We start from the raw sequence: 14173 nt of genomic DNA, 5'->3' as shown, positions 1-14173 counted from the left end.
ATCTCCCGTCATGGACTCTGTCAGTTTGTTCATCCTGACTTGGGATCAAAAGTTCATATGTGTAGTCACAACACTGGCTGAGCTTTACATTATGGCCTAGTGCATGAAGTAATGATAATGAGCGTTGTGCTTCCTTCAGTCACGATTAACCTTTAAGAACAATACATTATACAGCATCAACTTCCAAAGGCAGCCCCATAGACTACCTTCTTTGAGTGGTGATTTGATCTTTGTGGGACAGTTGCCCTGGCCTTGCTGACATAGCCTCACAACTGGGGAATCCCCAGTAGGCCTCCACAGGGAAAAGTGAGTTCAACCCAGGCTCCCAATGCAGTGGACTTGGGGCTAGAGCTGGTGGCTTTTGTTCCACCTTCACAAACCACTGACCATACTTTCTCTTGATGTCTGCCTGGAGATGGGGGGGGGTGGGTCTGGAGTAAGAAATCAGGGAGTTGGGGGAACTTGCTTTCTTTTCCTTCCCTTTGGATTACCCTCACCCCCACTCTTGGGACGTCTCAACAATTCCCATGTCAGAATTCAATTCCCCAAGGAAGTGAATCTTGGTTCCAGAATGCACAGCTCTGGTGCTGTCTGATCTCTAGAGACATGAGGAGTGGTGCCAGGCGTTGGTCAGGGCTCAGCCATCAGCTCAGGGACCTCAACTGACTCCCAAACTACCATATCCACAGGCAGCACCCCAGTGTCAGATGAGACCCCAATTCTCCCAAGTTTTTTGCGGTCAATTATTTTGTATCTGACCTGATTATTTGGTAACTGCAGACTTAGCCTGAACCCCAGCAGAAACCCTCCCTGGAAATCCTGCCAGCTCCTGAAAGCATATAGGGTAAATCCACTGAGGTACATGACTGCATTAGTCCCACAGTGAGCACCCAGAATAGACCATTAAGCTCAGGGGTGCTTCCACAGCAGCCTGGGCTTCTCCCTTCCAGCCATCTGCATTTTTCAGTCCCATGGTGCAAGCATGTGTGCATGTCCACTCACATAGGTTTGATGAGGTAACAGGTGGGGTGTTCAAGAATGAGCACCCGCTGGGCCCGGAGAGATAGCACAGCGGCGTTTGCCTTGCAAGCAGCCAATCCAGGACCAAAGGTGGTTGGTTCGAATCCCGGTGTCCCATATGGTCCCCCGTGCCTGCCAGGAGCTATTTCTGAGCAGACAGCCAGGAGTTACCCCTGAGCAACGCCGGGTGTGGCCCAAAAACAAAAACAAAACAAAAAAAAAAAAAAGAATGAGCACCCCGGCCCATAGAGGGATAGCCTTCCCTGCCCTAGAACAGAGAGCCCCATCAAGAAGGGAGAGACCACACTAAGGATGGGACAAGTTTCATATTCCAGAAAGGAGAGGCAGCAGGCCAAGGAATCCCCACAACGGGGATTGTGGAGTTTCTGGCATGTGTCCCACGGCCTCCTGGGCACACATCTGTGGGTAACTTGACCTTATGCCACTTTTGACCTTAGACCAAAAGACAGCTAGGAAAGCTCATCGAGGGAGAGGCCACAGGTGGGAAGGCTTGCTTCCATAGAACAAGAGGAGTTTTGAGGGACAGAGACCCACTTCCAACTTAGGGGTTTTGCCTGGGTCCTCACAAGGGAAAGGGAGTCCATGGGTAAGCTGAGCATAAGCAACAGGGTTGTGAGTGGGAGACGGGAGATGGCTGGAAATGAAGGAGGTTCCCACCAGTCATGAGCCCCCTACAAGGAGCGCATCCCTATAGCCAGGAAGAGGATGGGTTGTACCTGCCCTATAAGAAGGAGAGTGTCCCCAGAGGCAGGGCCTGCAGGCTCAGGTCCTCTCTGCTCTGGCCTGAAGGGTTGTGCTTATTGGACAATCTGAGTCTTCGTGTGTGTGTGTGTGTGTGTGTGTGTGCGCGCGCGCGCGCAAGTGCAATCTGAGTCTGTTTGTGTTGATGTACCCTCAGACTAGAGGGACAGAGATGGGGAGGCTGTTCTTCTGAGGATCAAAATAGCAGCCTCTGAGTCCAAGAGAGGATGATGGGTAGGACGCACCACAGACAGTTCCCCCGAGGTGTGAGCCATGAGCACAGCCAGGAATTATTCCTGAGCACAGAGCCAGGATATAGAGCTTGGAGTGAACCTGAGCACTGCCAGGTAGGTGAGTGTGGTCCTAAAACAATAGACCTTGAGGCTCTTTGGGTTCCTCAGGAAAGGAAAGATCCTAAGGCACATGGTAGAGGTCCAACTCTGGCCCCAGAAGACCACAATCCCATGTTTGCCTTCTCTGCCCTGCTGACCCCCCTCCTACATCCACAGGCTCCTTTGAAGTGGGGGTCCACATTGCTGACGTGAGCTACTTTGTTCCTGAGGGGTCCGAGCTGGATCAAATGGCAGCAGAGAGAGCTACAAGTGTCTACTTGGTTCAGAAGGTAAAAATGTGCCTCCACTCCCACGCTTCTGTATTATCAGTTTCCTTTCTTTTCCCTTCTCTTAAAATAACAAACCATGAGGAATATCTTTCTTTTGGGGGTTTGAGTCCACACCTGGCAGTGCTGGGGGCTTATTCCTGGCTCTGGGGCCTACTGCGGTGCCAGGAACAGAGCTGAGGTTGTAGGGATGTGAGCAGGAGTCCTTCTCCTGTTCCATCTTCTTGACCCCACCATCCTCCTGCCCATCCTCTCTCACAGCACACATGGTCTTATTAACATACACAGGGTGTCAGTGTGCCCCTTGCTGGTCAGTTCTCCTATTGGGACATTACCTGGCCATCAAGAACCAATTCAAGAGGTGCCAAGCACAGGTCCGCCAGCCATACAGTAAGGGTAAGAGTCAGTGTTCCAGAGAAAATAGGTTGGCACAGACCCGGCAGGCTCAGCCGATACCACTGTGAGGTTCCATGAGATTAGGTGAAAGCACTTGTCTCCCCCATTCTGTATGCTACACTCCTGCACCATCTACACACACGGATGCCTTGTACCATGATATTTGTGAGAAAATATGGAGAACCCACACCAGCCTGCGCTCTGGGGTCGCAGAGGGGGTGAGGAGATGTCTGGGCCTTGCCTGCCCACCCCCATTCTGCCACTCCTGCCAAGTCTTTGCATCTTCAAAGGTGCCCAAGCCATGGGCTATGCAGTGGCCAGAGGTCAGTCAAAGTCCTTTCTCTTCCTACTCCCCAGTTTCTTCCTCTTCCAGGTCACGCATCTCTGATTTGACCTGCGTATGCCTTTCCCCCATCAGGAATTTATTTTGGGGTTTCTCCCTACACTTGCATGGGCCTTCCTCCCCTCTGGGTGTGCACTGGAGGGAGAGAGTGTCCAGGATACCAGCAGCCCCTTATATGGCCTCCTTACCCCTTAGAATCTATGCCGGTACTGTTGGGCTCATTCCATTCTCGGCACTTCCCAAGATCCTTTCATTCGGAAAGGAATCAGCTGCCTAGTTTCCTTCTACTTGCCCTGACTGATAGTTACCAGTGTGCCCGTATGCTTTCTGGAGCTGGCAGAAGGCAAAAGCAACCTCTGAGCTCCCCAAGACCTCAGAAAATCCACCTGCTGGTCAAACTGGATGAGAGTACAGATGGGGTGCCAGGCAGATGATCCTGAGAGACCTGGAGGGTGGTTTTCTGGGCCCAGCCTCTGGAGGCCACAGATCTGGGTACAAGACTTGGAGCAGTCCAGTATCCCCCTCATGCAGCATTTTTCTCATTGATACTCCTTCTCATGCACTCCTGGCCACCAGAACTGTCATTCCTGCTGTTTTCCCTCCTCTGGGGTCCTTCCTGACCCAGCATCAATCCTACATCTGTTGTGCTGACAGTGTGTCAGACTAGGCCCAGCTGCATGCGAGTTTGGTGCCTTTCCTATGGTCCTATCTCCACACCTCCATGTGGATCCTCTGAAAAGACAATTTTTTCCAGCTGGAGAACCCAGAATGGTCACTGAGGTCTTTGCTCCAGGGGTATCTCCATCTTTCCCAGCTGCCCAGTGATCATTCAGACACAGAGATGGGCTGTGCTCCAGTGTCAGAGTGCTGAGGGCCTGAAGCTTGCAACGTGTGCCCACAAGAGGAGATGCTACTTGTGGTAGGCCCATCTTGACCCCTCCCTCTTGCTCATGGGTCAACTTTAACCGTGACCATTGTCTGCTCATCAGCCATACTCAGGACCTTCCATAGATGTCCACTACCTCTGCCAGGTCTCAGCCAGAATGTCCTCTGGCTTCTGTATGCTCGGCCATCTGCTAGCAATCAGAGCACAGAACCTCTGCTGACCGGAGAGCTTGTCATGAGGCAGGATCATCACTCATGTCCCCACCCTTGCCTCAGACACCCCCACCTCACCCACATGGTCCTGGCCGCTTCTAGCAGTGGTATTCATGCCAACCCCAGGAAGGCTGTGATCTAGGGTGCCTGGACTCCAGTTCCCACTGGCTGCCGGCCCGGTGCCCACAAAGGGGTTGGCAGCTCCAGAACAGATCCCCCGAGGCAAAAGTTCCGAGGATTTCTACTGTTTACCAAGTATCACTGAGAGTTGCTCTCTCTCGTGTTCCCAGTCTGTCTGCCTCAGCAATCAGCTACTCAAAAGAAAAGGGATAAAAATGAACTCAAAATGGATTGCAGGCATAAAGGTACAACACAGGACTATGAAAGTCCTGAAGAAGGCAGGACTTCTTGAAAAGGAAGGACTTTTGGAAGAGTAACTCGAGGTCTCAGTTTCATGATGACTTAGCTATAACATCAATGAATTTCCAGGACAGAAGGAGTTGGTAAGCAGCACTTTCATTAAAGCTTACATTAATTTGAGCTCTCCAAAAGACTGTTAAGAGAATGAACACACAAGCCATCGATCAAAATAAAATATTTGCATGGGTCTGAGAGATAGCACAGTGGTAGGGAGTTTGCCTTGCATGCAGCCAACCCAGGATGGACGATATTTTGAATCCCAGCTTCTCATAAGGTCCCCCAAGCCAGCCAGGAAGATTTCTGATCAAAGGGCCAGGAGTAACCCCTGAGTGCCACTGGGTGTGACCCCAAAACAAAAGCAAAATAAAATATTTGCAAAACACACATCCAGTAAAACTTTTGTTATCCAAAATATACACAGAACTCTTAAATATCAAGTTAAAAAAATTAACCCACCCAGTTAAGAATGGGCCAGACTCCTTATAGACACTTCTCCTGGAGAAGGCAAATTGGCACAGAAAAAGGCAGATATTGGCATGTAGCATCAGAGAAGTGCAAATCAAAACAGTGAGATGCCACCATCACCAATCAGACTGACCAAAGTCCAGGAGAAACATGGTCATTGGTGATGGTTATGCAGCTGGGCACAACCATTTTAGAGGGCATTATGGTAGTTTCTTATAAAACAAAGTCATTCTTGGGGCCAGAGAGATAGTACAGCAGATAGGATGCTGCCATATGGTCCTCTGAACCTGTCAAGAGTGATCCCTGAGCGAAAAGCCAGGATTGAGATCTGCACACAGCCAGGTGTGACCCCAAAACAAACAAACCTTTTTTATTTGAGGGAAGAGGGTACTGCATAGAGGCTTAGGGTTCCCTCCCCGACTCTCAATAGGATGAGGTGATGATCCAATGTGAGGGCCTTGAGTATGCTCAAGTCTTTGCAGTGTGGGAATGGCCTGGGCCATTGCCTGGGTGGGAGAGCCACAATCAGTGATTCTCAGAAGACCCTATGGTACTAGGGTCAATCACTTGCAAGACAAATACTTTCACTCTCAACCATCTCTCTGGCCCTAAAGTCAGGCCTATGCTTAATCATATGATCTAGCAATCTCATTTCTTGATATTTACTCGGGAGTTTAAACAAAAAACTTTTATGTTCCCATAAAAACCTCTTCACAGATGTTTATATTTATATTCTTTTAAAGCTGGGAGCAGCTAAGATGTACTTAAGTAGGTGAGTGGATGAACTGTGGTCTCTCTACACAAGACAAGGCAGGAGAAGACACAGAAAGAACTTCCATACTTCCTGCTAAGTGAAATCTCTTGTCTAGGGCTACAGGCTACCTGATGCCACAGATAGAACATTTTAGAAAATACAGATTTATGGAGATAGTAAAATGATCAATGGCTGTTAGGAACAGAGAGGAGGGCAAAAGGGTATATAAAGCACAGGCTCTTTGATGGCAACAAATTTACATCTGATACTGTAAACCATGACATTTGCCAACCTCGTAAGCTGTACAGCACGGGAATAGTGTTTGCTGGGAGAGATGAAAGTGATGCAGGTGAAATGATGCACTTGTGCACACTCTTCAGTTCTGCTGGGAGATTCTCCTGGGAATGTTGGTCCAGGAAAGGCTGTGCATTGAATAAGGATGGAATCAGGGAATCGGAGGGTTGTGAGCCAAAGTCTCTGTTCATCTTTGCACCCAGACTGCTCAAAGTAATCTAGGTCAGGAACCCGGGGTGGGGACCTAAAGGTCTGAATGCAGCAGGTTTAAACTGCTAAGCACCATCAGGAGCAACCTCCAAGCACCACAGTTCCTGAGAACTATAGATCCCCATACAGACCAAAGTCAAGACTTTTTACATGTTAAATGCAGGAAAGACCTATTTTAGGCCTTAATGGCAGCCAGATTCATTAAGAGCTGTGGTCCTCTTGCCCACAGCCTCTGTCACAGCCCTAAATAGGACAGAGCTATCATTTGTCAGCCTGTGGAGCTAAGAAGAATAGCCTTGCCTCCTGCTGCCCCATCATCCCTCTTGTCTCTTTTCAGGCTAGAGCACAGAGCAACTCTCAGAGCTCTGCCTGCTACACGAGAGACAAACCTCATCTGAAACCTTTCACTAGCTCCTTCACTATGATTGGGGCTGGTATCTGGCTGGGGGGCCTGACCTTTGCATAGCCAAATGAGACCTTATTGCATAGGACCAAATTTAGCTGGTGTCCCTCCCTGTCCTATTATCAGTATACCCCATCCCCAGTTTCTTTCACTCCTGAAGCACAGTAACGAGCTTCCATGTCTTCATGCCCATCCCTGAGGAGCCATGAATTTCATGGAACACTATGCGTTCGTTTGGGGGCTGAACAGGATGAGAATGAGGAATTGGCCCATCACATCTGGATGTCAGGGACTACTGACTCCCCCTGGGTGTGTGTACACTTACCTTTGGGTGCTACTGACAGCATCTCTCAGAACATGGCTGTCAACTCTTTCCCCAGCTTCCCACTCCTCCCAGTGCTCTTGCTTACACAGCCAGAGTCCCAAGTTATACCTCTGATCTCCAGGAATACCACTGCTTACTGGCATCTGCTCTCTTAGGTCAAGAGTGAATCTGTTTGTACCCCACCCACCCAAAAAATGGAGTCCACCAGGAGGGCCAAAATCAGAAGGAGAAATCCCAGATGTCCCAAGGATGTGGAGATTGAGGAATGCTGCCTACAGGGTAGAGCCACTGGGACTAGTAGAACAGTCTCAGAGACTAGATGTCTCTTTCCACATCTCAGGTCCATGTGAGAAAGCACTAATGTCAGCATGGCAGACTTAGACCACTCCAGAAAACAGCAGGTCAACTGAGGGATTTGGAGGCCTCTTGCCCCCAAGAAATGGGCAGGCTGTGGGGGTGCTGATACCTAGCACTGTTCTCAGCTTTACAGAAGTTTAGGCATTGTCTCCCAACTTTGGATACAGCAGCTGTGCCTTTTGGCTCATTTTTTTAAATGTTTGAAACTGTTAAATGTTAAGTGTTTAAATGTTTTAAACACTGTGATTTAGAAAGGTTTTCGTACTACAGTTGTTTCAGGCATCCAATGTTCCAACAACAATCCCACCACCAGTGTGACCTTCCCTCCACCAGTTTCCCAGTTTTCCACCTATCCCAAAGCCTGCCCCCTGAGCAGGCACACAATAATTTACTTTATATAGCTTGTTAAAATAAAATGGCAAATGGAATCATTGGGAAAAAATAGTTCAGTAAAAGAAAATTTGTGGGGGCCGGGCAGTGGCGCTGGAGGTAAAGTGCCTGCCTTGCCTGCGCTAGCCTAGGACGGACCGAGGTTCGATCCCCCGGCGCCCCATATGGTCCCCCAAGAAGCCAGGAGCAACTTCTGAGCGCATAGCCAGGAGTAACCCCTGAGCGTCACAGGGTGTGGCCCAAAAACCAAAAAAAAAAAAAAGAAAATTTGTGAAAATTGTCGTAGCTCACAATGGTGTTAACTAAATCATTTTCTGAATATTTACTGAGTTGGTTGCTGTTAATTAAGCCTTCTCAATAAAAATTGGTATGTTTTTGGTTTTGCAAGCTCATTGAACTTAGTGGGCTTCTGTGCAACTTTCCCATCTAGTTTGCTGTGTTCCTACTGGGTCATCAACTACTATAAAGTTTGAGTGTGTTGTGTGGCCACATCTGTGACTGCACACTCCAGCAGCTGTGGAACTGAGTTGATTCAGCGTCTCGGCATCTCCTTGAGATTAGTCTTCGAGGTTCTTTTTAAGCCTGACTCTGACTTCCCTTTCTCCTCTTTCTTCTTTCCGAAAGGACCATGGACAGGAGCTTTTAGTTCTTTTCCCTGACTACCCATAAAGGTCTTCAGAGCAGCTCTCTCCTCTGAGTCTCTTTCTTCCAATTTTTTGTCTCTCCTCTGAGTCTCTGCTCTCTTTCTCTCTCTCCTGAGTCTCAACTCTGTCCTCCAATTCTCTCTCTGTGTGTCTCTCTCCAGACACTCTGGTTTCTGAGTCTCTTTCTGAGTCAGTCCTCCCTCTGAGTCAAATTCTCTCTTCTCCAACAATTCTGCTCTCTCCTCCTAGTCTCTGCTCTCCTTGACAATTCTCTGCTCTCTCCTCCAACTCCCTGTTCTCTCCTTAGACTTTTCTCTCTCCACAGAGCCTCTGCTCTATCCTACAAGTCTATTCTCATTCCTCCACATCTCTGCTCCTCTCATCTCTCCTCTGAGTCTCAACAGTCACACATAACATAACCATCCTCCCCATTTCCAAGCGGGCAAGGTGTGGTAGTGAGGTGTGGTGGTGAGGGGTTGCATTGAGAAAATTCTGGTCATATTCCCATCTGGAACAGGTAGGTTATCTAAGGTTCTTCCTCAGTTTCATTATATATGTCAGATGTTCCTGGGGACTGAAAAGTCATACCAGTAGGAAAGAGGCCATAGCAGAAGACTAGGGGCCAACCAGTAAGAGGTGAACACAGGAAATAGGGTAGAAGGGGACCATGTTGAGTAGATTGAGAAATGCCACCTTGGATTCAGTTACCCTAGTAGGGTCTTGGTCTTCTTCTCTGGAAATTGTGTCTTGCTTTTCTCTATAGGAAGTATGTCACTTTTCCACTGAAAGTTGTGTCTTGTTGGGATTTTAGTCGCCATGATGTATCTCTGCTTGTTCATTAGCAATAGATATGGGTACCCAGGAAGAAAGATGTGCTTAAACATTTTCCACTATATTGAAAGCCACTCTTTGAGTTTGGGGTTTTGTTTTGTTTTGTTTGTTTTGTTGGTTTGTTTGTTTGTTTGTTTTTTGATCCACACCCGTTTGATGCTCAGGGGTTACTCCTGGCTAAGCGCTCAGAAATCGCCCCTGGCTTGGGGGGACTATATGGGACACTGGGGGATCGAACCGTGGTCCTTCCTTGGCTAGCGCTTGCCAGGCAGACACCTTACCTCTAGCGCTACCTCACCAGCCCCTGTTTTGTTGTTTTTATGGTTTGGCACTTGTCCCAATAGTGCTCGATGGGTCATCTAAGTCATCTAGGATTACCCCTAGCTTATTGCTCAGGAAACCATATGTAGTACTAGGGATCAAATCTGGGTTGGCCACCTGCAAGGGCAAACACCCTGTGTACATATACTATTGCTCCAGCCCTGAAGCTCCTCTTTGTGATAGAAGAAAGCAGATCTTCGGCACTATGTCTCATTTCTCTGAGAGGGAAATGCAAGTGAGCAATTGTTTTAAGGTAATTAAAGAAAACAAGTGGTTAGAGTTTTCTAAGTAAAAGAAAGTCTCAACACTAAAAACCTAAGCCTATATTTTCTGCCTATGGGCCCAGACACTCATGTTATTTTAGGTGTGAAGCAACTCAAATGAAAGCTTGCCCATAAATCTCCACAAACAATTTTACTGGTGCTTCTTTAATAGAGCTCAGAGCTGGGGCTGGAAGCTTGTCTCTGCGGTGTGGGCGCTTTTAAGAGGCTCCTTCCTGGCCCCAACATGTTGTCAGAGTGTTGATATTTTGTTCACGTCCATCAGGGTAGATAAGTTGATCAAATTCAGAATTCATGGAAGTGTTGATATGGAAAAGAAAACTCTTCCAGCATGTTGGCTGGCAAACAAATGACTGCTTCCTTTACCTTGTTCCCTGGTGCCAGTGGGAACTAGTGGTTAAAACCTCCATTTCCGCAAAGAAAACCTGGGAAGTTCACATGGTTCTTAGAGGGCCAGAGGGCATGGAAGGCATCACAAGTGTCTGGCTAGAAGGTCAGAGAGGACCTCCTGGCACCTCCCCCACCCCCAGAAGTCCACACCCAACCCTGGGAGTTTGAGCCATGTGTGCAGCCGGTGCCTTCCCTTGTTCCTAGATGCATAAATTTTCTTCTATAGCTTCCCCAGGTCACAGGCTCGGCCTGGCTCACCCGCTGCTGACCTTGGCCCGCCCAGCTGTGGCTTACCCGACTGTTTCTGCTGCGGGGACCACGGCCTTGAGGCCTGGACATGCCCCCACCCAGCCGCCTGGGCAGCCGAGTGTTTTCCCAAAGGATCAGTTTCTCAGCTCTTCCCAGCCCTCCAGAATACTTAGAAAGCCAGTCTTTCCTTTCCTTCTGTCCATCACCAGTCGTTAGCTCCACCCTGGCCCTGCTTGGAGCCTTTCAGCTCCCCCCAATCCCTCTCTCATCTATCTAGTTGCCATTTGTGGGGTCCCTGCAGGTACCCTGAGGCAGGGGTAAGGAAGAAGGGAGAGCCTCCATTGCCTGCCATGGCCTCCTCAGGCAGCAGGTTTGCCCAATTTCCCGGGTTTGAGGTGGAAACTTCTCGGCAGATGGAAGAAGGAGTTGCTCCAGGGAGAGGCCAAAAGGAGTGTAGAGCATCTGAGGCCTGCTTAATGGTTGGAGTTGTGTGGGGAGTTAGGTTTCCAGGAGAAATGAGGTTCCTGGGAGAGGTCTGAAAGATGGGGTTCCAAGACAGGTCCTAGAGATGGGTTCCTGGGAGAGGACCACCATGGCACAAACAGCCCAGGTTTCCTGGGGAGGAAGTGATGGGGTGCCCTGTCTCTGAACTGGAAAAACTTCTCGGAATTCCTCTTCGCTCCTTGCTCTGTATGCAGGTGATCCCATTTCTACAGTGTATTTATAGTCTCAGATGTGGGATACACAGAAATCGTGAGGGGACCACACACAGCAAACTTATCTACAGAACCAAACTTGCCTCAGAACTCTGGTAGGTGTAGCGGACCGGAATCACGGGTGCATGAGAAGTAGAATCAGCAATGCTAAGAATCCTATACCTCAGTAAAAATGTTAAAGGGGAGGCTGTGTTTAAAAAAAAGGAGAAGAAAATTATCTTTGGCCCATTGAGGCCAGAGCCAGGACAGCTCTGCAGTTCCAGGGTACTTGCCCCCAGCCCTGGCCTTTTCACACTTTGAATATCTCTCACCCCAAATCAGGAGTATCTACTCCCAGAATTCCAGAAGAGCTCACAGCATAATGCCTCTCCTCTGGAAAACTGGGGTGATGCCCTCTGTCCCACAGTGCCTGTTCCTTCCCAGTGTGGCACAGGCAGAGGGGAGATGTGAGTAAACCTTTGGAATCTCTATGGTCTTCTGGTACCTGGGGGCTTTGCCAGCTACTCTAGGGAGCATTGACCACTGAGTTTGTCTACCATATAGGGGCTGAATCTCCCTGGGGATGTGGGACAAGAAAGAATCAAATTTCTGAGGCTGTAAAGGACAGGTGAGACCAGTATGAAACTGCCCAAGCCAAGGGTACAGGAATGGCAGCAGGGCCCCTTCCCTTTTTCAGTCTTCCACTGTGTTCTGCTCTGGGCCTGCCCTAAACCTGGCCAAGGCATAGTGGGGCCCTAGATCACAAAACTGGTATCCAGGGGGCTTTTTGGACCACAGAAGGCTGAGGGTTGAGATGCTGGCCTCAAGTCTCCTGTCCTGAAGGCCAATCAGTCAACAATATCTGTCCCTCAGCGCCTAGCTCTATTCCCTGGGACTCTGCTGTGCATAGGTTGGATTCATATACCAAGAGAAGCAAGGTCCACTTATTGCACAGGCCATGTCATGCTAGACCACATGGATTACCCTGATTTTCCTGGGAAAGACACAGAGATCTGGATCCTATTTAAGAAACTTTTTGAATATGACTTGTCAACTAAGGCTCTCCCAAGAGCTGATCAAATGCTGTTCAAAAGAAATGTCAGTTCAGGGAGATAGGCAACCCTGAATTCACAAGGTAGCCCCCAAGGACCCAGGAGCACAGGACTATCAGAAATCTATCCCCCCTGTCAAAAATAGTCCTGGCACTGCTGGTTGTGACCCATAGTTTTAAAAAAAAAAGGAAATAATTTTCTTTAATAAGACTAGAGAGATAGTATAGCAGAGAAAACATTTGCCTTGCATTACAGCCAGTCCTAGTTCAGTCCCCTACACTAAATATGGCTCCCCAAGACACTGCCTGGAGTGACACTAGAGCATAAGGAGTAGCCTCTAAGCATCAGTAGATGTAACCCTAAAAAAAAAAACAAAAATAAAGATAAAATTAAATTATGCCATCTGGAAGGTTTCATTGTCCAGTTTTCATGTGATCAGTTTTGTTGTCTGAGCAGTGAAATTCTGTCATTAGATTGTTGTCTTCTGTCTAATGGTATTCTGGTGTTTGGAGCCTGTCAAACATCATGTGTATCTGAAGGTTTCAATAGGGAATAGCCAAAACAGTGGTGTTACACAGAAATCTTAAACCACCTATAATAAAACTGTTGAACCAATTCCTTGAGATGGAAAAATAAAACAACTTACCATATCATATGGTGAGACAGAATTCTCTTAAAAAAAATCACCATAGTCATAAAACTATGAATTTTATTAATATTAGGTTCACCATGGCCAACAAATTAGCTTTTTTTATATTACTTTGGGGGATACTCTAGGAATGCTATGGGGTATGGAGAAAGTGCTAGGCTGGCCCACCCTGTGCCAAGAGTCCTACATGCCAGGCTGCACTTCAGCCCTTGGAGTGACCTTTCTAACTATAATCCAAAGCTTCAGTTTCTTCCTTTGTTTTATTTACTATTTCATTAGAGGTATTGAATCCAGGGTTGCATGTACACAAGCCATATGCTCTACAAATGAATTACAAACTCCCCACTCACAGCCACCACTTTACAGTTGGGGCGGGGGGTGGGGGGGGCAACCCAGCACTCTGCACTCAGCAATCACTCCAGGCAGTGCTCGGGGAACCATATAGGATGCTGGGAGTAGAACCCCAGTTGGCCACATGAAGGCAAGCACTCTCCCCATTGTACTATCTCTCCCGCCACACATTCATTTATCTGATAGCAACCATCCTAACAAGTACGAGCTGTTCAAGAAGTCAAGGAAATAGTTCCACTTATATAGCAATACAAAAACAACACAGTACTCGAAAATAAATTTGACCATGGGGGAGAGGCCTGAGAGATAGCACAGCAGGTTGGGCATTTGCCTTGCATGTGACCAACCCAGATTCAATCTCTGGCATCCCATGTAGTCCTCTGAGCCTACCAGATGTAATTCCTAAATGCAGGTCCAAGAGTAACCCCTAAACACCACCAGGTATTTCCCAAAAGCAAAAAACAAAAATTTTAATAAATTTTTTAAAAATAATAATTTTGACCCAAGGAATGGAAGATTAAGTACACAGAGAACTCGTGATGGATGGGATTGAAGACATGAGCAAATGGACAGATGGCCTGTGTTCATGGGAGAGAGCAACAAAGACTCAGATATGGCCACACCACCCACAGTGGTACATAGTCAGTGTACTCCCTACCCAAATCCCTGTACATTTTCTACAGAAATAGGAAAGTTCTACTACAAACTCATGAGAACCATAGAAGACCCTAACAGCCAAAGAAATCTTAGGATCAAAGCTGGAGACATCACATTCCTGAATGCAGGTGCTCTTACATAGCCAGAACTAGCATAACAGTGTGGTGACAACATCACAATAGGACAGTAGACCAGAT

The 14173-nt window shown here is 47.9% G+C and overlaps 1 protein-coding gene across 1 annotated transcript in view; it reads left to right on the top strand.

The window, feature by feature from the left end:
* DIS3L2 (DIS3 like 3'-5' exoribonuclease 2) overlaps nt 1–14173 on the top strand; it is a 306442-nt gene that overhangs the window by 247823 nt on the left and 44446 nt on the right. Inside the window, exon 11 of the mRNA XM_049769303.1 lies at nt 2292–2404. Coding sequence (XP_049625260.1) covers nt 2292–2404 — 113 coding nt within the window. The remainder of the gene's footprint in view (nt 1–2291; nt 2405–14173) is intronic.

This window comes from Suncus etruscus, chromosome 2 (genome assembly GCF_024139225.1).
Source record: "Suncus etruscus isolate mSunEtr1 chromosome 2, mSunEtr1.pri.cur, whole genome shotgun sequence".
Lineage (NCBI taxonomy): Eukaryota > Metazoa > Chordata > Mammalia > Eulipotyphla > Soricidae > Suncus > Suncus etruscus.
Note: the sequence above shows the minus strand (reverse complement) of the source record. Positions and strands in the feature narration are given on the sequence as shown.